Below are 27,553 nucleotides of genomic sequence, written 5' to 3' on the forward strand. Positions count from 1 at the left end.
ATTCTCCAGGCAAGAATACTGGAGTGGGTTGCCATGCCCTCCTCCAGGGGATCTTCCCAACCCAGGGATCGACCCCACGTCTCCCACATTGCAGGCAGGTTCTTTGCCCACTGAGCCACCAGGGAAGCTACCAGGTCAGTTAGCCTCTGATAATACCCCAGCAGGTTATGCTCTGGGTAACCAGTTTCCCACAAGGGGAGGCCTTGTTAAAAAGAACCCTGGCTATTAGGCAGAGTACCTTGGCTATTACAAAATGGCTTATTTTCTCATCTCCTGCAGGAAGCAGAAGTAATTTTTGCCTGATATTTACTGTGCAGGCTTTTGGAGGTAAATCTCACAATATTGTGGGATTTCACCCATGGCTAGTTTCCCTGGAGTTTTTAACTCCTTGAATTGTCCACACTGAGACTCCAGCAATTCATCATTGACAGTTTCAGTTTCCCAGCCTGGGCACTGGCTGGGCATTCCTCTCTCTTTTTTGTTTTTAAAAATTTTTATTGGAGTATACCCAGGTATGCCAGTGATAAAGAACCTGCCTGCCAATGCAGGAGACGTAAGAGATGCAGGTTCAATCCCTGGGTTGGGAAGATCCCCTGGAGGAGAAAATGGCAACCCAATCCAGTATTCTTGCCTGGAGAATCTGATGGACAGAGGAGCATGGAAAGCTACGGTCCCTGGGGCTGTAGAGTCAGACATGACTGACATGACATAGCACACAGGGGCTTCCCAGGTGGCACTAGTCGTGAAGACCCCGCCTGCCAATGCAGGAAATGTAAGAGACCTGACCCAGGTTTGATCCCTGGGTTGGGACGATCCCCTGGAGGAGGAAACGGCACCCTGCCCCACTATTCTTGCCTTCTTACCTGGAGAATCCCATGGACAGAGGAACCTGGCAGGCTGCAACCCATAGGGTTGCATTGAGTCAGACATGACTGAGCACACACACACATTCTTTTTTCCATTTATAAATAATAGGGATAAAGAGCTTAATATTTTGGGTGTAGTCAGTCTCAAATGTTCAACATGGGCCATAATTTTAATCAAAGAAGTGATGTTTCAGGAAATAGGGTTTCCACATTTGCTTGGGCGGGGGTGGGGGAGGAGGTGCAAGAACTCTATATTAGATCTGTCCAAGCAATGGCAGAGAGATTTAAAATAGATCTCTTTTCCTATTTTCAAGTTAGATTTTATTTCATGATTCTATGAATTCTATAAATTCTATGATGAGTTTTTGCCAACTTAGATGGCTAAGTCTGACAATAATTTGATTTATGCCTTCTTGGTCTTTGTATTTACCATTTGGAAGTTTTAAGAAAATCAAGAAGATAATTGTTTTAACTAGGTTTAGTGATTCCAATTCTATTAAGTGAATTCTTGATGGATAGTTAAGTGGTATGGCAATTCAAAGAAACCCCTGGAAACTCTTGACATTTAAGAGTTCTACAGAATATCAAATAGCATCATTATGTGTTATATTTACTGGGGCAAGGGACTAGTTTTCAAATCTCTGATCTGCTCTAATATTTGTGAAATCCTCAAAAGGAAAACTGGGTTTTTGTGGTGGACTTTATAAATTTGAGCTCTCAATTTCAAGGAGTGGAGGCACACTGGCACAAACTTAAGGGATTTCTTGGTCTTTCGAATGTAAAGCCCATTTTTCAAGATTTCATTTAAAATGATGGGGTGTTTTTTTTGTTTGTTTGTTTGTTTGTTTTTGAGTTCTGGGAGTCTAAGCTATATAAGGCATTTCATATTTAAATCATGAAGAATTTGTTTATCATAATGAGTCATTTTTCTTTTGACTTGCTTTTATTCCTTTTTTTTTCTGTGACTTTGTTTTGTGTTCCCTAATTAATTAGGCAAATTTGTATTGACCACATTATGTGCTAATGCTTTGTGCTAAAGATTGAAGGAGGGTTAAAATAGTATCTGTCCCTGAGTTCACAGTCTAGTTGGGGAAACAGATATATTAACAGACAAATTACAGTGCAGCTCAGTAAGTGTTTCCATACAGATGCAATTTGAGTGCTATATAAGCACAATTTAGAATTTCAAGGAAGCTCTTTATATTAAAATAAATACTTTACAGGGTAAATAACACACTTTGATATATGCAGAAATTAAGAAAAGAAATAAAGGAGAATGTTTTCTTTTCTAGAAATATTGGGGCCTCCCTGGTGGCTCAGACAGTAAAGAATCTACCTGCAATGCAGGAGACCTGGGTTTGGTCCAACGGGAATATACCCTGGAGCAGGGATAGTGTCACATGACCATTATCTAAAATAAAAGATAGGCCTAGATCAGGAGGATGCAATTTGGAAGGATCCTAGTGGTTGTCGAACATAGTATCTTCTTTAGGTGATAATAATATTTGTATTGTTTTTAAATCTTTAAAGTCTTTTTTAGTTTACCTGATCATATAAACTTTTGAAAAATGTAATAGTTTAATAAAAAAGTTTAATTTAGAGCAATATGACATATTTCAACTAACCCCAATGACTAATAAGATGATTAAATATAGAGAACTTAATTATACTTATGTGGGTATTAGACCAAAAATTCTCACTATTCATGCATCCTCTACCATAAAAAGCCATCTGTCATTCAACATTGATAGTGTGAAAGCAAATGTATAAAAATATTCAGATTTTAAAATGAAATCCAAATTTTTGGATAAATGGTTTATCAAGCATTGAATAGTCTTTTGTTCATTCTTTCATTGATATGAAAATATTTATTAAATACATTATGTATTAGGCTTTGAGATTAAAAAAATAATGACTCTGCCCTATTGTAATGAGCGTATGGCCTTAGAGTATGTGAGTTATGCAAGCAGTTATAATAGAGTGAGATGATAGTATTAAATTATGATAGGCTTTAATAGAACCATAAAATTATGACACTCATTGAGGACAAAGCATCTACAAATCCTCTGGAACAGAAACGGGAGAGATTTACTTGTGTTACGACTTCAAGTGTGAGAAGTAGTTTGTCAGATGATAGAAATGGTAGAGGGCAACTAAAAGACATGTGCAGTGTTTAAGTTAGGAGAAATCATGATATTCATGAATAAGCTGTTATTTTGGCTTGAACTAAAATATCTGTGAGGGAGATTTTTCAGGAGTTAGATCTGGAGAGGCAAGGTAGGGACTGAAGGACTTAAAGGACTTTCTAATTCAGCTAAGAAGCTTTAATGTTCATATACTGTGACAAAAATTGAGAGGGAGAATTGTTAGAAGTCTCTTGCAGGAGCACAGGTTAGAGATGCTGATGATGGTGCAAGTGAGGATAGGTAGATGGGTGGGGAGATGGATGGATGGGTGGGCAGATAAGTAGATACAGATTTAGAAAGACTGGAATTAGTGATTGGCTGTCTCTTTGTAGGTGTCAGTTTAGGGTGCAGGATGACCCCACAGTTTTTGCTTAGATCTCTGGAAGCAATTACCAGTAACTAGGATATGTAAACAGGGGAAGAGGAAAAGAAGACATGTTTTGTTTACATCATGTTGCCAATGAAATACTCAGGTAGAGTTTGTTTGGTAGGCAGAAGTCCATGATACAGTAGACACAGTGATCATATAATTTATTGCCCAAGCCAGGATATATTTGACAATGAAAAAGCATGTTATTATTGATTACACCTGGAAAGCTTTTATTCAAGGACTGTTCTGAGCAGACTGGGAGGACAGGTCAATTTAATGAAAGACGATATCTGCATTAATGTTCATCTATAAGAACATGCGCATAGTGAGAAAAATAAGGTCTTTTCTTATTGTCTATAATATAGGGATTTTTAAACTTACAAATATACACATTTTAATGTATTTTAAGTATATAATTAAAGTTATGTTGAAATATATATTGAAAGAGCATATTATAAATTGAAGAACTTATTATCTTTTAGAATATTTAGATGAAATGAAAGAATACGGTCCAATTCATATTCTGTGGTCGGCATCGGAAGAAGATCTGGCTGATACTCTAAAAAGTGTTGCCAGCTGCATTGACAAATGCTGTAAGGCCACTGAAAAACGGATGTCTGGATTCTCAGAGGCCCTGCTACCTGTCGTACATGAGTATGTGCTTTATAGTGAAATGTTAATGGTAAGGACTCCTAACTATACTTCTACCTGAGTCCCTGACTTGCTTTATAAGCTTTATAAAGGCAGTTTCTGTTTCAGTTTGTTCATCACTATCTTCCTCTCATAGAAAGATGCTTTGCATGTAGATGCTCATAAATATTTGTTTACTGCGTGAATGAATTGATGAGTAGAAGAATATGTTAATAAAAGACAGGCATATTCAACAGTAGTAACAGTAGTTTATAACATAGGTTTGAAGCATCCTCAGTCAAGATTTACATAGAGAATATGATTAGTTTTTCCAGTGTTTTAAAATTTTACTTTAAGAAATTTCAGCACTTTAGAAATTCCTTTTCATGGACAAGTTGCTTTCTTGCTTCTAGGTACATTTGAAAGATGATATCCACATTCTTAATGTTCATGTACAGGAACATGTGCCCAATGAGGAAAAATAAGATCTTTTCTTATTGTCTATAATATAGGGATTTATATGAATATACATTTTTGTTACATTTTGTTTTCATATTTGTATGAAAATCCCTATAATATAGGGACTTAGTATGTTTTGTTTTGTTTGTATTGTTATGTAGAAAGTACTTGAGTAGGATCTTGATGTTTGTTCTGCCTTCTGGATGCTTCTAAAAAGAAATCCTCCAAATTACCATGTTTTTCTTTCATGACTTGAAAAGGCTTTTATTCCTTTTATATCAAAGTTTTACGTGTAACCTCCTAAGTTCCAGTTTAGGTCTCCAGATATTTGGGATTTTGTGATGTTATCTGCAAAGCTAATGTTTTTCATCCTGTATTCTCTGCATAATACCTCACACAGTTGAACTGACACCCTCAGCTTTCTGGTGTTGTAGGTGACAGTGGTGGAATAAGTCAGTTTGCATTGCCTGGTAGTCCATTTTTTCCTGCCATTTATGCTTGAATCTATGGTTTCTGTTTTCATGTACTCTTGATTTGGGAGGATTTAAAAATTTGTTTTGCTTCTGTCTCGGTAAGAAAAGCTCTCTCAACCTTTCAGCATAATATCTGCCTCTTTCATGTTTATTATGTTTAGATTTTCCTTCACAGAATCATTAAATATTTTGTTATTCTGCTGTTATTTGACTTTGTCAGGGTCCTCCTATAAGCACATCCTCCCTGCTTCCCAAAGTCCTCTAGTATTTTACTGTTGAGGCACCTCCGCTTTGCCTCCATCAATTTCCCTTGGCTACATTCCATTGGTTTACTTCATTATTGATCTCCCTCTTGTGTGGCTATTCAAAGAGATCTGATTTTTATCATTAAAAATATAATATTACTTTCCCTTAATTATATGTGTTTTGCTCTTTATTATGTCAAGATGGAAATTATGCAGTTTAAATCATGTGTCATTAAAGGTGTGGAAAAATGATAATAGCAACCAGAATTGAATTATTTTATAAGTCCTCATTTGATTGTATTATTTTGTAGGTTCCCAGGGTATAATCAGTAGCACTTACATTGCAGATCTGTTGGAATGTTTTCTTCAGTGTGAGCTAAAATAATGAAAAGTATATGCTTTGACAGAACAATTAAATTTTTGCTGTTTTTACTAGTTGTCTTCTGAAGCCACCTCTTACTTAAAATATTTCTATCTATATGAAGCACAATATTTCATATTGATGGAAACAGATCTTAATGGGACTAAATTATTGCATGTGCCATTTGGGTTAGAAAATGGAAGGAGTTCCTGACATTAATGGAAATTAAACATTGAAGTAAATATAAAAGAATTTGTGACAATTAGTTGAATTTTCTATTCATTTCTTTGAACACAAGAGAGTTGTTAATCTCTTTGAACATTTTAAGAGTGATTCTACCAGGCACAAAACTAGGGTGAGTTATTTTCAGGACGCTTTTTATCCTTGTGTGCTGTGCTTTGCTCAGTCACTTCAGTCATGTCCAACTCTCTGCAACCCCTTGGGCTGTAGCCCACCAAACTCCTCTGTCCAAGGGATTCTCCAGGCAAGAATACTGGAGTGGGTTGCCATGTCCTCCTCCAGGGGATCTTCCTGACCTAGGGATCAAGCCCTCATCTCTACATCTCCTGCATTGGCAGGCAGATTCTTTACCACCAGCGCCACCTGGAAAGTCAGCTTTCTATCCTTAATGACTCAGTTTTCACACAAATACTATAGAGCCAGCTTGTTTGGTTCCATTTAAGTGATTTGCTGTTTAGGTTTTTCTCTTCCTCTGAAAACACCCAAAAGACCTGTACCACATTAAGGTTCTTCTCTTACACGTCCTACAACTCCACTCTTCCTGGTTGAACTGTTTGCTTGCTCAGAGTTAGTTTTATTTTTGCCTTGAACTGTTTAGGCCACTTGTGTTTATTATTACAATTTCACTATTTAATTAATACTATGAAAACCAGTGAAAGATGGGTACAAATAGTCTTTGCATCTGCAAAGCCCAGGTAGACTGTCTAGAAGAAAAGTGAGTCACCAAGGGAAAGACATTGTAAAATGCTAGAAAACATCGTAAAAGATGTAGATGAATTCTGTACTTAAATGCCTTCACAGGGGTGTTTTAACTGAAACATAAAATCATGATTATTCAAGTAAGTAAGGTGGAACTCCTATCAGTCAGAGTAGAGGCCATATTTCTTCCTTAAAAGCTTGGCTAATTGGTTAACACTTACATATTTTAAGCTAAAATAAAATCTTAAGATGTGAATGCATACTTCCATTTTGATTCCCCACTGTAATTGACTTTGTTTAGCTATTAGCTTTTGGAGTCCAGTAAGAAGGCTGATTGTAGATACTTTCAGATGCGTGGTGCATATGCATTCACAACTGCAACTAGTTTACACCATAGCATGTATTTTCAATGCTTCTACTGATTTTATGTTATTGTTGTAAATTTGTTTTGTTCTTCGGTCTTTTTGAAGAACTGTACATGCCTAGAGTACACCACCAAAACATTTGTGTTTTGTGCATAAAATACATCAGTAAGAGGCACATTGGGAAAACTAATAGAAGATTTATGAACAAGTTTCTTTTAAGTGCTTGCTATCTGTTTAGCTTTTAGAGATTAAAAACATTTTAAGGCATTATACCCCCAAATCGACTGATGGCCTGGGGAAGAGATGCAACTTGTATTCTTGAATGTATATTTTTGCTATACAAAGATTATTAAAACAAAGTACAGCCTATTTCCTTCCTGTGTTTTAATACAAAGGCTGTCATGAAAAGAAGAGACCAAATACAGGCAGAACTGGATTCCAAAGTTGAAGCTTTGACGTCCAAAAAGGCAGATACTGATCTGGTAAGTTTTTAATTTTCTTGTTATAATCATGTAGAATTCATTGTCTAAGATTTTTATTAGCTCCATTACACACTTGTTTTAAGCATTCAGTAACTGATGCTAAAATTCCTTCCGAAAATTGATTATACATTGCATACCATGTGAGTCTGTAAACTTAAGATGCTCTTCTGCCTTTCTGTCTTATATATTTTTCTTACAGTGAGTAAAGTATAAAGTTAATTTTGTAAAATTAGAATGTTTAAATAAGGTATGGATAAAAGAACTTAACATTGTTCCAGACGGTTAGTAAGTATTCAGTACATAAATCTATTTTTTACTAGTTTTATAAGAAAATTTTATAAGCTAAATTGGTATTCTTAATATTTTCCAATTATTATAAATATCTTTACAAAGGAAGTATATTTGTTTTCAATTCTTTCCATAAAATACTTTTTTATGGAAATTTTTAAACATAGAAAAAGGTCTAATAATATAATAAACTCATATATCTATCCTGGGTTTCATTAATTCCCAACATTCTGCCCAGTTTTTTTTTCTTTTACCTATTTACTCTTTTTTTTTTTTCTGAAATATTTGAAAGCAATTTTCAGACATTATATTTTCACCCGGAATAGGTTAGTATTTATATTTTATTGTCTTTGTGTATTTTCAAAGTAATACTATCTGATCAGAATTGTTATTATCATTTTAGAATTGAGGAAGAGGCTTGAAAGGTAGAGTAACTTGCCCAAATTTGTACATTTCTTGAAACAGTGGTAGCACTGGAGGTGGTGGGATCACTTGCCTGCCTCAGACCATGCTGCCTCTCAGAGAACAAGTATAAATGTAGGAAAATTTACTCATTACCCTGTTAACTTTCATTGAATTCTCTATGGAAGAGATTTCCCTAATTTTATTTTTAATTTAAGAAGTTAGAGTACACTTATGTCATCTGAATGGGTGAATCCTTGAAACCCCCCTTGTTAATCCATAGTACTATTACTGCCTGTTCTAACTTGGCTTGGGGCTTAACCTCTCTCCTCCCTGCTCTAATTTTCTCTCTAGCTTTAATAATTTTCTAACACAACAGATGATAGTCTTACTGATTTTCCTTTTATCTTCTCTTTCTTTCTGTTTTCCCCTGTCCATAATCTAAATACTCTAAGGGTAGGAATTTTTTAATTGTTTCCTAAAGCATTCTCAGCCCAAAGAACAATGCCTGGTACATGGTGGACAATGAATAAATAATTGTGAATTAGTAAGAATTGCAGTGATTGCTCTGATTCGTAAGACATATTGAAAGCTTGAGACAATGTCTCTAGAAAATCAGACTTTGTGTTAAATGTTGAGCTTTGACTAAATAATAATTATGAATTATCCTCATCTTTCTTAACTATATTTATTTTTCAAACTTAAGTTTATTCCCCCGAATGGAACATGAGTGGGGAGTGGTGCGCTGTTATGGACAGAGTAGAATGGATTCTGTGAAAGAGAGAAACAGAATGTAGAACAAATGAAACCAGTGTTTGAGGGGAAAATCATTTCCTTTAACCTCAACAGAGGAGAAAAAAGAGAAAAACCAAAATTAGCCTTTTCAATACAATAAGTGATGTGCTCAGTTGCTCAGTCATGTCCCACCCTTTGCAACGCCATGGACTACAGCCCACAAGGCTCCTCTGTCCTTGAAGTTTTCCAGGCAAGAATACTGGAGTGGGTTGCCATTTCCTGTTCCAGGGGATCTTCCCAACCCGGGAATAGAACTCTCGTCTCTTGCATGTTCTGCATTGGTAAGGTGATTCTTTACCACTGCACCACTTGGGAAACTCTACAATAAGCAATATGTATGTGTGTATATATGTGCATATATATTTTTTGACTTAAAGGATCAACTGGAAGGAACAAAAATGGGTGAGCACATGTAATACAAAATTATAATTGTGTCATTGGAACTGTAGAATTTTTTAACTTGTTAAATAGTTTTTAAAGATACATAAATTCATGAGATATTGAAGTTTGTGATTAGATAAAAATTTGCCCTTGAATAGATACTAGAAAAAAGTACAGTATTTTAAAGTTTCAGGAGAATAGTAAAATGGCTTAAAAACCAAGCATCTGTTCAGAATGGCTTATATTCGTATTTTAAATTGAAAGGAAGAGTAGTTGAGATTGTTCCAACCACAGAAATACAGGAAAAAATAGCTTAGGCCCAAATATGGCTAGGCTTTCCCAACTCAACTAAAAAACACATTTTTTCTTTTCATTTGACTTGCAAATATTTTGTCTTTTTGCTCTATAAAAATTTCCTTGATATCCAGTTATAACCTGATGAGCCATCTGTATTTTTGCTTTCATTGTGTATGTGTGAGAAAGAGATGTGTCCACTATAAAATATTTTTTACCTAGTTAGAGTCTATGCTGTGAGATTGGAGAAATTTGGAACTTTGACTATCTGCATCATTCTGTAAGATAATTTTTATTAAGATTTGAAACAGAGATGTTTAACAAAGACATTACAAGTATTTTTTTGTTACCTATCAAAAACAGATCCTAAAATGCACAGGCACTAATTTGATGATTTGTGAATGGTTCCACTTATATTTTCATGTCATTTGTTTATAGACCTCACTTTGAAATACCTATGTTATGATGATATCTTTGGAAGCAACCTTCCAGGGTTACTCTCAAAATGAACCTGCTGTGATTGGTCACAGAACAACCAAAGGAAAGTTGCTTAGAAATATGCAGGATAGGGTCACCATGGAAACGTGCCCTTGTGAGGTCCTTCTAAGGAGCCCTCCTTTGCTGTCACCATGGCGACCCTGGCAGGGAACTGAATAGAGCAATCTATCCTGGTTGTTTACCATGGTAACTCAAGCAAGGCCACTTTGGAGACAACCCTGGGGCCATTTCTATGGAGACCTGCTGAGGATGCCTTCAGAGGCTCCATCAAAGTCACCTTTGGGTGGGATGCTATATGCAAACCCGACAAAGAAGCTCATAATGCAAAGGACAGTGAAATGAAGCTCTGCCAAGGAGGGCAAAGACTAGGGGAATTATAATTACTGGGTGGAAATAGAGCCCTGATGTAACTAACATTCCAGAGGTCATGTTAGACAGATGATCTTTATGTGGGCTACGTGCCATGTGAATGCAAGGCTCTTATCTTTTAGCTTGCCTATAACTTTGTATGTGCTGTAAACTGGCAATTATGGCATTATTATTTGTTTCTCTCATCACATAAATATGCCCACAAAAATTATATGCTTTTCTGCAAGCCAAAATAATGTTTTAGAGTGAATTCCTTGATTTATTACCTGGGTAGTTGCAAAGTGGCTGCTGCTTAGAGTTGTGGCTTATACTTCTTGTCTCACAACAATAAAATTAATGGTTTCAAAATGACCTTAACTTAATAAAGACTAGAATACTCATGTGAAGGTCAGTTCAGCTGTTCATTTAGTGTCTTGTCATTTAGACTTTGGGGTTAGATAGACCTAGGATCAAATCCTGTCTTATTTGCTTATTAAATCTTAAGGCATGTTTCCTAACATTTTAAAGCCTCATTTTATCTTGTATAAAGGGGGAGATTATTAGTACTTTTCTAATAGCCTTGTTAAGGATTCAGTGATAAAATGTAAGTCAGTTATTTGGATGATATGACTAGAAAGCAGTCAGTGGTTGTTAGCTGTGTTTATTTTGATGGCTTTACAAAAGTTTAACACTTGAGTTGGGTCCTGTAAAATGAGTAAGGAATGGTTCCTTGAAGACTAATGAGTGGCTATTATGAAAAGTAGTAAAAGCTGAAACAAGTGTGAGGAACCCTGGTTGATGTGTAGTGAGCAGAGTGCTGGAGAATGTGGTGAAGAAGAATCCTGTTGGAGGATGTGGCTCTAAAGGTGGGTTGCAGTCAGATCAGAAGGGAGCCCTATTTTTCAGGATGAAGCATATGGGCTTTATCCTTTGGACTGTGTGGTTCCAGCAAGTGCCTGAACTGAAGCGGTGGTTGCAGAGTTGCTGAAAAGAGAAATCTGAGAGAGATGTAGGTGGGAGATAGAATCTGAAGCATATAAAGAATGAGGGTGGCCCTTGTTTCAAGTTCTTAGTGACCCTTGACATTTCTAGCTCATAAGGAAGGCAGATTGTGGCTCAGTAAACTGAACTGTAGCATATAAGGGAAGAAGAAAATTGGAGATGTGCAACTTTATGTCATGATGAGACAACATTTAAGGCAGAATATTCAGTGAAACATTTTATCGAATGTTGTTGGGTACCTAACATATAAGAGACATTAATCCAACACTAGGGAGAAAATGGTCAAGAAAAACCCTAGTGAGTCCTAAATTCTAGAGACAGAGACAAAAGCAACAAATAAAATTTATAGTGTATTGTCACATATGATGAGTATGGACAAGAGGCAGAGTTGGGGAGCAGTGTGATTTAAAGTTAGGGGTCAGGAAAGGTCTTACCAAGAAGCTGTTTATGTAAAACCCCAGAAAGTTGAGGTCTTGAGCTCCGTGAATACCTGCAGAACATGTCAGGCAGTGGGGACAGTACATGCCAAGTGGAGTTATGCCTGCATGTTTCTTGCAAAGCAAGGAGACCAGTGTTGCTGGAGTGGAATGAGAATGCAGAAGAGCTGTGGGAAATGAGGTTGGAGAGGTAAGCAGGGATCAGATAGTGTAAGATTATAAGATTTGGTCTCAACAAGTTCGAAAGATGACAGTGAAATGGAGGAGTGACATGGTAAGACTTGTTCTAAAATGACTACCATGCTTGGGAGAGATGAAAGGTAATGCATATGTGGGGTGTGCATGGAATGGGAGGCCAGAGCTGGAGACTAGCTCTTCCAATCCCAGGCCACACCCTAGCTTGGATCCGGGCAGAAGTAGTGTGGAGTGGTCAGATTCTGAGGATATTTTGCAGATATAGCTGTTGCTATTTGGTGCACTATAAATTGTGAGTGAACAAGGATTATACCATGGTTTTCAAACCAAGCAAGTGGGAGTTAAGTGTTGCCACTGAAATGGAAAAGACTTTGGGAAGAACATGGAGAGGATGAGTAAATCAGATCGAGTGTAAGAAGCTGGTGTGGCTGGAGATAACCCAAGTGAGGTGTTGAGCAGGGACATAGGGAAATCTGTATAAAAATCCAGAGGTCAGGGAGGGACCCAGCTGGAAATTACTAGTAGATGAGTTGTAGTTAAAGCCATGACATTTGTTCAGATCACTAAAGGATGAGAAAAAGAGACCCCTAGACTTCATAGGACTGAGCCGTGATACATTCCAACAACAACAACAACAACAAATCAGAGATGAGATGGCTGGTTATGAGAAGGAAAGGGAATTTATATAGCTTTGGCTGGAGGTAGATAATTTGACCTATAAGATGAACTAAACAGATTTACTTGGGCTTCCCTTGTGGCTCAGCTGGTGAAGAATCCACCTGCAGTGTGGGAGACCTGGGTTCGATCTCTGGGTTGGGACGATCCCCTGGAGAAGGGAAAATCTACCCACTCCAGTATTCTGGCCTGGAGAATTCCATGGACTGTATAGTCCATGGGGTTGCAAAGAGTCAGACATGACTGAGCGACTTGCATGTTCACTTTCAAACAGATTTACTTAGCGTCATTCAACTTTTTTAGTCACTTCTCTGTTTATGAGGTATTTGTAAAACAATTTGATACAGAATAAAGTAAGTGTAGATAATAAGATATTTAATAGACATTAAGAGTTATATGCTCTGATAAAGAAGATATTAAAAAACAGTTATTCAGTCAAAGTAAGGAAATCTCGGCCTGTGAAGATGAAGGTATAACAGTAACTGAGATTTTGAGGAAAACTCAAATATTTGCAGGAACTTGTGGTTTTTGCAGTTTAGTTATAAGTTTTCAGAGTCAGAGCTTCTGTTTGAAAATGCTTATTCATTTCACTGTTTAACTGTAAGATAAATAAGGTTCATCTGTGCTGCTAAATAATGCTGCATATCCATTTTATTTTTATTTTTATTTTTGAATGGATGATTTATAGTTTGCCACTCAAAGCAGCATTCAAATATAAATGAATATGAATACATTTGACATTTAGCAATATGTGCATAGAATCTGAGAGTTGGATCTAGATATAATGCCATAGCCGTTTAGCAGTATATTTATGTGAGCAAAAATAAAAAATGCATTTTCATAAGATCGTTACAGTTTGGATTTGCATATAGCCACATTCAGAAGATGCAAACAGACACCAAATTTATTTAATCTGGTCCTTGCTTCGTGTGAGTTGCTATTTTTGAACCAGTTTTTTACTCCCATCCTCAAATTGTGGTTATTAATCTTGAAATGTTCTTGATACTGTACTAAATGCTTTTTAAACTTTAAAGAAATAACATTGACATAGCTTTTTTTTCTTTTTTTGTAGTCAGGGCAGAGGTTGGCTCTACCTTTTCTTGGATATTTGTTATTTCACTTCTCTCCCCTGATTTTTTAACAAATTTATTCCTTTCTATAGGCCTCATTTTCTAGTGTCTGTTTTTCTCTCTCTGCTTCTTTTGTGTCTATTTGCTTCTACATGGGTTTCTCATGCACACAGATGATATGCATATGTACATATATACACACTCACACAGCAGTGAAAGACATGATGCTATCCAGTGAAAGAAGAGAGGACTTTCTTTTTGTATGTTTCGTTTTATCATTTTATCCTAGAAGATATCAGCAGACTTTTTCTCATATCTCATGGTGAGTCCATGATCAAACTAGTACTTTGGAGTAGAAATGTGACTATCAGTACTGAATTAGACCAGCTCGAAGCTGCCCTCTGATGCAAATACATAAAAAATAAAAACAAGCAAACTGGGGCTTTTACATGTAGTAAGAGGGAGAATGGGGAATGGATTTGAAGTAAATAATTAGTATGTGCCTAACATACACAGTGTAGCTGTACATTGGAGTTGTAGACACACTACTGGTTGGGAATCCGGGTGAATGAGTGATGAAAGCCCTCAGTAGCCCCTCCTCCCAGAACAAGTACCAGGCAGTGCCTAGAATCCCTCTCCCTCTGAACCACCACTGGCAGGCCTCTCATTCAGGGCATCATTGGTTCAAATGGTTGGAAAAAAAAAAAATCCATGTGCTGCTATTTATATAAACTTGTAGAGGGTAATAATAAGTATTTGATTAAAAAGCAAAGAATTATGTCAGTTCTATGAATAAGAGCCTGTTGAGCCTGAGATCTTTATTTGGAATTTTATCAGGTTACTTTTCTCCTCTGTTATTTATCTCACGGCATTGCAAGTAGAGCAGTATCTGAAAAGTATTTAATAAAAGATCTTAAACCCAGTTGTAGAATTGCATGTGATTTTAGCCATAGCATTGTGTGCCTTTATAGTTTAGGAAAAGTTACTTACATTCTCCTTGCTTTAGTTTCCTCAACTATAAAAGTTGTGGGTAACACCTTCCTTGGAGTGCTGTTAAGTCAGCCTGTGAATACTGTGAGTTCAGTACCTAGCTAGGTAGATTGTAATTTTGTATTTGAAATATATATTGATGTCTCATTCAAAGTTTGGAAAGTGGTAACTGTAATCCTGCTTGTTAGATCATTATACTGCTTAAAAAAAATGACATAGTAATTATCTTGAGTTAAATAGTGACTGCTCCTGTTACCCCACCTGATCACTAGGCAATTGAATATATAATTTAAAATGTATATGAATATATACTGACCCTTAAAAAGTTTTTTTACTACACACAGTTGTTTTACTAAACTGCATTTGGCATTGTACCATTGATTTGTAATAAAGGACATTTTAAAAAAGAGAACCATTAATTTCTTTATTATAAGCATCATCATCACTGGCTACTTACTAATTAAGTTTTTCTTTATGAGGATCCCTGAGAAACAATTCATTTATTTATCAGCACCAGCAATAGGATTTAATTTCTCTGGAGCCATTAACTTGTTTTCAGTGTGTGCACATCTTGGGTTTTATACCTATTCCTAGAACACTCTTTATCCCACTCTTTACATTAGTTTCTAGAATTTTGAGAACCCCAATTCTGATCCACTTCTATCTAGCCAGTGTGTTTTGTGTTTCTAACTCACCCCTGGCTTTACCTTGTTTTTCCCCTACTTTTGTTTTCCCTTTGTGCTTTTGTCTTTATCTACTTCAATTCAGTTCAGTTCAGTCGTTCAGTCGTGTCCAACTCTGTGACCCCATGAACTGCAGCATGCCAGGCCTCACTGTCCATCACCAACTCCTGGAGTCCACCCAAAATCATGTCCGTGGAGTTGGGGATGCCATCCAACCATCTCATCCTCTGTCATTCCCTTCTTCTTCCACCTTCAATCTTTCTCAGCATCAGGATATTTTCAGATGAGTCAGCTCTTCACATCAGGTGGCCAAAATATTGGAGTTTTAGCTTCAACATCAGTCCTTCCAAGGAACACTCAGGACTGATCTCCTTTAGGATGGACTGGTTGGATCTCCTTGCAGTCCAAGGGACTCTCAAGAGTCTTCTCCAACACCACAGTTCAACAATGTCAGTTCTTCAGTGCTCAGCTTTCTTTATAGTCCAACTCTCCCATCCATACATTATTACTGGAAAAAGCATAGCCTTGATTAGAAGAACCTGTGTTGGCAAAGTAATATCTCTGCTTTTTAATATGCTGTCTAGGTTGGTCATAGTTTTTATTCCAAGGAGTAAGTTTCTTTTAATTTCATGGCTGCAGTCACAATCTGCAGTAATTTTGGAGCCCAAGAATATAAAGTCTGTCACTGCTTCCTTTGTTTCCCCATCTATTTGCCCATGAAGTGATGGGACCGGATATATTGATCTTAGATTTCTGAATGTTGAGGTTTAAGCCAACTTTTTCACTCTCCTCTTTCACTTTCATCAAGAGGCTCTTTAGTTCTTCTTCACTTTCTGCCATAAGGGTGGTGTCATCTGCAGTTCAGTTCAGTTCAGTTCAGTCACTCAGTTGAGTCCGACTCTTTGAGACCCCATGAATTGCAATCCATACCATTTCTGTACTTTATTGTGCCCATATTTGCATGAAATGTTCCCTTATCTCTAATTTTCTTGAAGAGATCTCTGGTCTTTCCCATTCTATTGTTTTCCTCTTATTTCTTTGCACTGATTACTGAGGAAGGCTTTCTTATCTCTCCTTGCTATCTTTGGAACTCTGCTTTCAAATGGGTATATCTTTCCTTTTTCTTCTTTGGTTTTTGCTTCTCTTCTTTACACAGCTATTTGCAAGGCCTCCTGATAGCCATTTTGCTTTTTTGCATTTCTTTTTCTTGGGGGTGTACAATGTCAGGAACCTCTGTCCATAGTTCTTCAGGCACTCTGTCTATCAAATCTAATCCCTTAAATCTATTTCTCACTTCTACTGTATAATCTTCTCACTTCTACTGTGTAATCCTAAGGGATTTGATTTAGGTCCATACCTGAATGGTCTAGTTGTTTTCCCTACTTTCTTCAATTTAAGACTGAATTTGGCAATAAAGAGTTCTGTGATCTGAGCCACAGTCAGCTCTTGGTCTTGTTTTTGCCAGTTATATAGAGCTTCTCCATCTTTGGCTGCAAAGAATATAATCAGTCTGATTTTGGTGTTGACCATCTGGTGATGTCCATGTGTAGAGTCTTCTCTTGTGTTGTTGGAAGAGGATGTTTGCTATGACCTGTGCATTCTCTTGGCAAAACTCTATTAGCCTTTTCCCAGCTTCATTCCACATTCCAAGGCCAAATTTGCCTGTTACTCCAGGTGTTTCTTGACTTCCTCCTTTTGCATTCCAGTCCCCAATAAGGAGAAGGACATCTTTTTTGGGTATTAGTTTTGAAAGATCTTGTAGGTCTTCATTGAACCATTCAACTTCAGCTTCTTCAGCATTACTGGTCAGGGCATAGACTTGGATTTCCATGATAATTCAATGGTTTGCCTCGGAAACGAACAGAGATCATTCTGTCCTTTTTGAGATTGCATCCAAGTACTGCATTTCAGACTCTTGTTGACTATGATGGCTACTCCATTTCTTCTAAGGGATTCTTGCCCACAGTAGTAGATATAATGGTCATCTGAATTAAATTCACCCATTCCAGTCCAGTTTAGTTCACTGATGCCTAAAATGTCGACATTCACTCTTGCCTTCTCCTGTTTGACCACTTCCAATTTGCCTTCATTCATGGACCTAACATTCCAGGTTCCTATGCAATATTGCTCTTTACAGCATCAGACTTTGCTTCCATCACCAGTCACATCCCCAATTGGGTATTGATTTTGCTTTGACTCCATCTCTTTATTTTTTTTGGAATTATTTCTCCACTGATCTCCAGTAGCATACTGGGCACTTACCAACCTGGGGAGTTCCTCTTTCAGTGTCCTATCCTTTTGTCTTTTCATAGCATTCACAGGGTTCTCAAGGCAAGAATACTGAAGTGGTTTGCCATTCCCTTCTCCAGTGGGCCACATTTTGTCAGAATTCTCCACCAAGACCTGTCTGTCTTGGGTGGCCCTACAGGACTTGTCTCATAGTTTCATTGAGTTAGACAAGGCTGTGGTCCATGTGATTAGATTGGTTAGTCTTCTGTGATTGTGGTTTTCAGTCTGTCTGCTCTCCGAGGGAGAAGGATAAGAGGCTTATGGAAGCTTCCTGATGGAAGAGACTGCATGAGGAGGAAACTGGGTCTTGTTATGATTGGCAGGGCTGGGCTCAGTAAATCTTTAATCCAGTTTTCTGTTGATGAGTGGAGCTGTGTTCCCTCCCTGCTATTTCAGTTCAGTTCAGTTCAGTCACTCAGTCGGGTCCGATTCTGCAACCACATGAATTCCAGCATGCCAGGACTCCCTGTCCATCACCAACTCCTGGAGTTTACCCAAACTCATGTCCATTGAATCAGTGATGCTGTCCAGCCATCATCCAGTGTCATCCCCTTCTCATCTAGAGCCCAGTCCCTCCTAGCATCAGGGTCTTTTCCAATGAGTCAGCTCTTCGTATGAGGTGGCCAAAATATTGGCGTTTCGGCTTCAACATCAGTCCTTCCAGTGAACACCCAGGACTGATCTCCTTTAGTATGGACTGGTTGGATCTCCTTGCAGTCCAAGGGACTCTCAAGAATCTTCTCCAACACCACAGTTCAAAAGCATCAATTCTTTAGCACTCAGCTTTCTTTACAGTCCAACTCTCACATCCATACATGACCACTGGGGTGGGGGGTGGGGGGGGAATAGCCTTGACTAGACAGACTTTTGTTGGCAAAGTAATGTCTCTGCTGTTTAATATGTTGTCTAGGTTGGTCATAACTTTCCTACCAAGGAGTAAGCATCTTTTAATTTCATGGCTGCAGTCCCCATCTGCAGTGATTTTGGAGCCCCAAAAAATCATCAAGAGGCTTTTAGTTTCTCTTCACTTTCTACCATAAGGGTGGTATCATCTGTATATCTGTGGTATTTAATATTTCTCCTGGCAATCTTGATTCCAGCTTGTGCTTCCTCCAGCCCAGCATTTCTCATGATGTACTCTGCATATAAGTTAAATAAGCAGGGTGACAACATACAGCCTTGATGTACTCCTTTTCCTGTTTGTAACCAGCCTGTTGTTTCATGTCCAGTTCTAACTGTTGGTTCCTGACCTGCATACAGATTTCTCAAGAGGCAGGTTAGGTGGCTGGGTATTCCCATCTGTTTCAGAATTTTCCACAGTTTATTGTGATCCACATAGTCAAAGGCTTTGGCATAGTCAATAAAGCAGTAATAGATGTTTTTCTGGAACTCTCTTGCTTTTTCAATGATCCAGTGGATGTTGGCCATTTGAACTCTGGTTCCTCTGCCTTTTCTAAAACCAGCTTGAACATCTGAAGTTCACGGTTCATGTATTGTTGAAGCCTGGCATGGAGAATTTTAGCATTGCTTTAATAGCATGTGAGATGAGTGCAATTGTGCGGTAGTTTGAGCATTCTTTGGCATTGCCTTTGTTTGGGATTGGAATGAAAACTGCCCTTTTCCAGTACTGTGCCCAATGCTAAATTTTCCAAATTTGCTGGCATATTGAGTGCAGCACTTTCACAGCATCATCTTTCAGGATTTGAAAGAGCTCAACTGGAATTCCATCACCTCCACTAGCTTTGTTTGTAGTGATGCTTCCTAAGGCCCATTTGACTTTGCATTCTAGCATGTCTGGCTCTAGGTGAGTGATCACACCATTGTGATTATCTTTCTTGCCACCTCTTCTTAATATCTTCTTCTTCTGTTAGGTCCATACCATTTCTGTCCTTTATCGAGTCCATCTTTGCATGAAATGTTCCCTTGGTATCTCTAATTTCCTTGAAAAGATCTCTAGTCTTTCCCATTGTTTTGTTTTCCTCTATTTCTTTGCATTGATTGCGGAGGAAGTCTTTGTTATCTCTCCTTGCTAATCTTTGGGACTCTGCATTCAAATGCTTACATCTTTCCTTTCTACTTTGTTTTTCGCTTCTCTTCTCTTCACAACTATATGTAAGGCCTCCTCAGACAGCCATTTTGCTTTTTTGCATTTCTTTTCCATGGGGATGGTCTTGATCCCTGTCTCCTGTACAATGTCACAAACCTCAGTCCATAGTTCATCAGGCACTCTATCTATCAGATCTAGTCCCTAAATCTATTTCTCACTTCCACTGTATAATCATAAGGGATTTGCTTTAGGTCATACCTGAATGGTCTAGTGGTTTTCCCTACTTTCTTCAATTTAAGACTGAATTTGGCAATAAGGAGTTCATGATCTGAGCCACAGTCAGCTCCCAGTCTTGTTTTTGTTGACCGTATGGAACTTCTCCATCTTTGGCTGCAAAGAATATAATCAATCTGATTTCGGTGTTGACCATCTGGTGATATCCATGTGTAGAGTCTCCTCTTGTGTTGTTGGAAGAGAGTGTTTGCTATGACCAGTGCATTCTCTTGACAAAACTCTATTAGTCTTTGCCCTGCTTCATTTCATACTCCAAGGCTAAATTTGCTTGTTACTCCAGGTGTTTCTTGACTTCCTACTTTTGCATTCCAGTCCCCTCTAATTAAAAGGACATCTTTTTTGGTTGTTAGTTCTAAAATGTCTTGTAGGTCTTCATAGAACCGTTCAGCTTCAGCTTCTTCGGCATTAGTGATTGGCACATAGGCTTGGATTACTGTGATACTGAATGGTTTGCCTTGGAAACAAACAGAGATCAGTCTGCAATTTTTGAGATTGTATCCAAGTACTGCATTTCAGACTCTTTTTTTGATCATGATGGCTACTCCATTTCTTCTAAGGGATTCCTGTCCACAGTATGAGATATAATGGTCATCTGAGTTAAATTCACCCATTCAAGTCCGTTTTAGTTCACTGATTCCTAGAATGTTGATGTTCCCTCTTGCCATCTCCTGTTTGACCACTTCCAATTTGCCTTGATTCATGGACCTGACATTCCACGTTCCTATGCAGTGTTGCTCTTTACAGCATCGAACCTTGCTTCTATCACCAGTCACATCCACAACTGGCTATTGTTTTTGCTTTGACTCCATCCCTTCATTCTTTCTGGAGTTATTTCTCCACTGATCTCCAGTAGTATATTGGGCACTTACCAACCTGGGGAGTTCCTTTTTCAGAGTCCTATCATTTTTACTTTTCATACTGTTCATGGGGTTCTCTTCTTGCTATTTAACTGGGGCCAAACATGGTGGAGGTAATGAAGATAATGCTGACCTCCTTCAAAAGATCCCGTGCATGTACTGCTACACCACCAACTCATGCCTATGCTGGAGACTCCTGGATACTTACAGGCAAGTCTGGGTTGGTCTCCTGTGGGATCATTGCTCCATTCTCCTGGATCCTGGTGCACAGGGTTCTGTTTGTACCCTCAAGAGTCTATTTCCCCATCCTGTGTAAGTTCTGGCAGCTCTGTGGTGGGATTAATGGTGACTTCCTTCAAGAGGGTTTATGCCATACTCATGCCTGCTACACCCAGAGCCCCTGTCCCTGTGGCTGTCCACTGCTGACCCATACCTCCACAGGAGATACTCAGACACAGTTCTGTCTCAGTCTCTGTGGGGTCCCTGGGTCCTGGTGAGCACAAGGTTTGTTTGAGCCCTCTTGGTGTCTCTGATAGGAATCGAGTTTCACTCTGAATGCAACTTCGCCCCTCTCATCTTGCTGGGATTTCTTTGACCTTGGATGTGGGGTATCTCCTCATAGCCAGTCCAGCGAAGCACATCCACTGCTCCTGAATTTCAGTGTTTGGTGTCTCCTCATGGCTTCTGCTCCTGACCTTGGACATGGGGTATCTCCTTTCTGCCACTCCAGCGGCTCCAGCGCTGCTCAACTGCAGCTCGCTGCTCCTTTAAACTAGTTGTAGGATCTAGTTTTGGAGGCCATCTTAAATCTAAAATGGATCAGAAATGATAAATTTAATGACTGAAGTAAAATGCTCCAGATAATTTCAAAGATCACACTTTTTCAAATATATTTTTGACCTCCCACCTCCAAAATGTATTCTTATTTTTTAAAGACTGTTCCATACCCAACATATCTGATGTGAACACAAACTTGAACATCAAACTACTTGTGTTAGCTGTATTAACCCAGAAAATTAGTCAGGAGCTGTCTGATGGCGAAGTGAAAATATTGTACTACTTCCAAAATTTTTAGCCATAAAATTTGCTTAGGGAAGTTATTGCATTATTAAGGTTTATTGATTTGAAAATGAAACATATAAACTTACGGTGTTGACGAATAAGGCTTGTGTACCTTTGTGGTGGGTAAGTGTGGATGGAGTTGGTGGAGGAGAAAATGAAATACTGTACCATAAGAGAGGCAGTGGGACATTATGGTAAATTACTTTCTAAGGGAGGGTTGTCAGCTCTGTGTCTTTCTGTAGGAATGTTTTGTTTTTTTTTTTTTCCTCCCCACTGTCTTGACTGCAACAGAAAAATAACAGATGGATAAGTGAAAGGAATAGTTTAAAATTCCAGTCATTTCTTCTCAGGATTTAAGAAATTCTACTTATAGTGTCCTTGTGGATTTGTGGTTTGGTTTGTGGAGTTCTGCCTACCATAGATATAATAGTTTAAACAGCTGTCCCATATAGAAACTCAAAATAGATTCTATTTCCTTTTAATTTAGACTTTTTGTTAATAAGGAATGTGTCCTAAGGGTCTATCTTACATATCTCTTTCACTCCCAGCCCTGCCTGGGCACTCAATAAATATTTGATTATGCTTAGAGCAGGAACACACTGGGAGTCTGAAGCCTGGAGAGGGCTTTGATTTGCTTTTACTTAACTTGTGACTTAAATCAGACGTTTAGTATTCTTTACCCATGAACATGCAGAAATAATGCTTACTTTGAAGAAACTTTTTTTGAAGATGAATTAATGTTTATAAATCTAGAGCTTGTGTCAGTAGAAATTTTGGTAAGTTAGAAGAAGAAAGTATAAAAGACTAATATACTATAAAATATGTAATGGTATCATAAAACATTATTTAAAGTATGAATCATTTCTAAATATTACTTCTAAAAATTAAAAAAAGCCTATTTCTACAAAGAACTGGAAATTCTCTTCTAGTACAGTGCCACATGACTAAATTAACTGCATTTTGATTTATTATATTTCTCGGTTTTGGAGAGTAAACTTTTTTTCCTACTAAATCTTAGTCAATAGGGAGGCAAACTTAGTGGGGAATGCCCCAGTCAAATTTCCATTCACTTTTCAAAGAGGTTCTAGACTCTCTTTCTTGCTTTCCTTTCTGAAGCATATTTAGCATTTGTTTAGTCCCTATTATATGACAGGCACTGTGCCAATAGTTTACATTTACTATCCCTTGGAAGAGGAAATGACAACTAACTCCAGTATTCTTGCCTGGAGAATCTCATGGACAGAGGAGCCTGGTCCATAGGGTTGCAAAGAGTCAGACACACTCAAGCAAATTAGCATGCACACATGCATACAATGAATAATACTCTAAGGTAAGCATACTTGAGTCTCATTTTTGTAGATGAGAAAATTGAGTTCTAGATTATCAATCAGCCAAGAGTTGTGAATTCCCTCCTTTGACTTTTGTGACCATTTATGCTGAAGACTGCAGGCAAGTTACAGTAACTTGTTTGATACTTCCTTATGATTAAATTGTCAATATTTGACAGGAATATTATTCAAGTGATGCTGTGATCTATGTGTTCGGTAGCACATATTTATTTGTCCCATTAACAAATAAAGGCAATGTCAAATAATGTTCAAACCACCACACAATTGCACTCATCTCACACGCTAGCAAAGTAATGCTCAAAATTCTCCAAGCCAGGCTTCAGCAATACTTGAACTGTGAACTTCCAGATGTTCAAGCTCGTTTTAGTATAGGCAGAGGAACCAGAGAACAAATTGCCAACATCCACTGGATCATCGAAAAAGCAAGAGAATTCCAGAAAAACATCTATTTCTGCTTTATTGACTATGCCAAAGCCTTTGACTGTGTGGATCACAGCAAACTGTGGAAAATTCTGAAAGAGATGGGGATACCAAACCACCTGACCTGCCTCTTGAGAAATCTGTATGCAAGTCAGGAAGCAACAGATAGAACTGGACATTGAACAATAGGCTGTTTCCAAATCAGGAAAGGACTCCATCAAGACTGTATATTGTCACCCTGCTTATTTAACTTATATGCAGAGTACATCATGAGAAGCACTGGGCTGGATGAAGCACAAGCTGGAATCAAGATTGCCGGCAGAAATGTCAATATCCTCAGATAGGCGGATGACACCACCCTCATGGCAGAAAGTGAAGAAGAACTAAAGAGCCTCTTGATGAAAGTGAAAGAGAAGAGTGAAAAAGTTGGCTTAAAACTGAACATGCAGAAAACATAGATCATGGCATCTGGTCCCATTACTTTATGGCAAATAGATGGGAGAAGAGTGGAATCAGTGGCAGACTTTACCACTCCAAAATCACTGACAGATTGGGATTGCAGCCATGAAATTAAAAGATGCTTACTCCTTGAAAGGAAAGTTATGACCAACCTAGACAGCATATTAAAAAGCAGAGATATTACTTTGCCAACAAAGGTTCTTCTAGTCAAGGCTATGGCTTTTCCAATAGTCATGTATGGATTTAAGAGTTGGACTGTGAAGAAAGCTGAGTGCCAAAGAATTGATGCTTTTGAACTGTGGTGTTGGAGAAGACTCTTGAGAGTCCCTTGGACTACAAGGAGATCCAACCAGTCCATCCTAAAGGAGATGGTGTTCATTAGTGTTCATTGGTGGAGAAGGCAATGGCACCCCACTCCAGTACTCTTGCCTGGAAAATCCCATGGATGGAGGAGCCTGGTAGGCTGCAGTCCATGGGGTTGCTGAGAGTTGGACACGACTCAGTGACTTCACTTTCACTTGTCACTTTCATGCGTTGGAGAAGGAAATGGCAACCCACTCCAGTGTTCTTGCCTGGAGAATCCCAGGGATGGCGAAGCCTCGTGGTCTGCCATCTATGTGGTCACACAGAGTCGGACACGACTGAAGTGACTTAGCAGCAGCAGCCGCTGCAGTGTTCATTGGTAGGATTGATATTGAAGATAAAACTCCAATATTTTGGCCACCTGATGCGAAGAGCTGACTCATTTGAAAAGACCCTGATGCTGGGAAAGATTGAGGGCAGGAGGAGAGGGGGACAACAGAGGATGAGTTGGTTGGATGGCATCACCGACACAATGGACATGAGTTTGGGGAAACTCCAGGAGTTGGCAATGGACAGGCAGGCCTTCCATGGGGTGGCAGAGTAGGATACAACTGAGTGACTGAACTGAACTAAACTAAACTGAACAATATACTCTTTGGTTCCACTTGGTTAAGATAATGTTTGCCTACCTTCTCCATTGTGAAATCACTCTTTTCCCTTTATAAGTAGTAAATATTTTGGGGGGTGCACCTTTGAGGCCGTATAATTGTCTCATTCCTTACCTTAGTTTAAACTTTAAATTGATATGTTGTGTGAGTGTTATGTGTGTGTGGTTTTCTGTTTCACTCAGTGGATTTTAGTCCATTATTATGCCTATGTATTTTGATGTATTAATTGCCTGTTTGACTAGTAGGACCAGTTTGGCAAATGGCACCATCTTCAAACATTTTTATTACCTTTTGACACAGTCCCATCATTCTTTGCTTCTTTCTGGTACAGCAAGACATTCTAGGCTCTTCTTGCACTTTTCTTACCTGAGCCCTGCAATTAGCCATTTCTCTAACAAGCCCTGGTTAGTATTTGTGGAAAAAATTGTGTTTAGGAGAACATAGTATTAATATCTTGGCATTAGATATGTTCATTGCTTTTTAGATATCATTATTCTGAGATCTGAGTGGACATAGATACAAAACATTTCTGTATAATCACATGTTTTTGTATCTATATTGAATTGTCTATTTATATATATTAAAAACAATTTCATACCAACACCTCCAACTTAAACCTGATATCATGAGAGTTCATTCTAGTTTTCTTTCTTTCCATATTTGTAGTTCCTTTTCTGACTATGAGAAACAGACTCTCATTATCCTTTACATATCAACTTATTTGATTGATTTTGTTTGTAAACAATCTTGCATAACTCATGTCATCTTCTTTCCTAAGTGGAGGTACTCCTCACCTCACCCTACTGGACCACAACCACGGGGGAGAGGGGCATCCTCTTTTCTGCTCTAGGATCTTGTTCCATGCTGGCCTCGGCTCCCCCATGCTGCCCACATGGGGTATGCACTTTCTGCCCCTGACTGGGCTGTTACTTCCCATTCTGGACCACTCTGCAGGGACGACCTTATCATCTTGCTAACACCTTCACATCCTGCTCTGGGCCACCTTGCCTTTGCTGCCTTTCCTCCACCAGCATGGACACCATCCTTGCTCTGCATTACAAATAAGCTTTAAGACTGAATTGTTCGGGAAGTGAAAGGGGAAAGGAAGAACTGACAGTTGCTTTCAAGTGCTCATGTTGTTTCTGCAAGGGAAGCAAAAAGACTATTGAGTCCAGTGCGATAGGAAGGAGATGAGGATGGCATAAACCAAGGTGGTAGTAGGGAGGTTTTGATCAGAAAAGTTAAGTGATTTGTCCACAGTGGTACAGTTAGTTAAATAATAGAACCAGAACTATAACCTGGCACTGTACTCCCTGGTCTCTTATAAACACGTTTTCCCCCACTAATAGATGAGTTTGAAGTCTGTTAGGGTATAAGACTATGAAGGCAGTTAATAATTATAGTCTGTGAAGATCAAAACAAAAAGGAATTTTAAGAATCTAATGATTATTTTTTCTTTTTTTCTGCTTACTTTATTTTTATTTTTATTTATTTATTTTTTAATTTTTGTTTTTACTTTATTTTACAATACTGTATTGATTTTGCCATACATTGACATGAATCCACCACGGGTGTACATGCGTTCCCAAACATGAATGCCGCTCCCACCTCCCTCCCCATAACATCTCTCTGGGTCATCCCCATGCACCAGCCCCAAGCATGCTGTATCCTGCATCAGATGTAGACTGGCGATTCATTTCTTACATGATAGTATACATGTTTCAATGCCATTCTCCCAAATCATCCCACCCTCTCCCTCTCCCTCTGAGTCCAAAAGTCTGCTCTATACATCTGTGTCTCTTTTGCTGTCTTGCATACAGGGTCATCATTGCCATCTTTCTAAATGCCATATATATGTGTTAGTATACTGTATTGGTGTTTTTCTTTCTGGCTTACTTCACTCTGTATAATCGGCTCCAATTTCATCCATCTCATTAGAACTGATTCAAATGTACTCTTTTTAATGGCTGAGTAATACTCTAGTGTGTATATGTACCACAGCTTTCTTATCCATTCATCTGCTGATGGACATCTAGGTTGTTTCCATGTCCTGGCTATTATAAACAGTGCTGCGATGAACATTGGGGTACACGTGTCTCTTTCAATTCTGTTTTCCTGGGTGTGTATGCCCAGCAGTGGGATTACTGGGTCATAAGGCAGTTCTATTTGCAATTTTTTAAGGAATCTCCACACTGTTCTCCATAGTGGCTGTACTAGTTTGCATTCCCACCAACAGTGTAGGAGGGTTCCCTTTTCTCCACACCTTCTCCAGCATTTATTGCTTGCAGACTTTTGGATCGCAGACATTCTGACTGGTGTGAAGTGGTACCTCATTGTGGTTTTGATTTGCATTTCTCTAATAGTGAGTGAT

At 38.4% G+C, this 27,553-nt stretch overlaps 1 protein-coding gene across 5 annotated transcripts in view; it reads left to right on the top strand.

Annotated features, from left to right (window-relative positions):
* The window catches only part of SNX7 (sorting nexin 7), a 173,555-nt gene that overhangs the window by 51,799 nt on the left and 94,203 nt on the right, over positions 1-27,553 (top strand). For 3 of the 5 annotated variants that reach the window (XM_069598468.1, XM_069598459.1, XM_069598492.1), the window contains exons 6-7: positions 3,905-4,104; positions 7,290-7,376. In XM_069598468.1, the coding sequence (XP_069454569.1) occupies positions 3,905-4,104; positions 7,290-7,376 (287 nt within the window). The remainder of the gene's footprint in view (positions 1-3,904; positions 4,105-7,289; positions 7,377-27,553) is intronic. The other 2 variants (XM_069598482.1, XM_069598475.1) reach the window with 1 other exon arrangement.

This window comes from Ovis canadensis, chromosome 1 (assembly GCF_042477335.2).
Source record: "Ovis canadensis isolate MfBH-ARS-UI-01 breed Bighorn chromosome 1, ARS-UI_OviCan_v2, whole genome shotgun sequence".
NCBI lineage: Eukaryota > Metazoa > Chordata > Mammalia > Artiodactyla > Bovidae > Ovis > Ovis canadensis.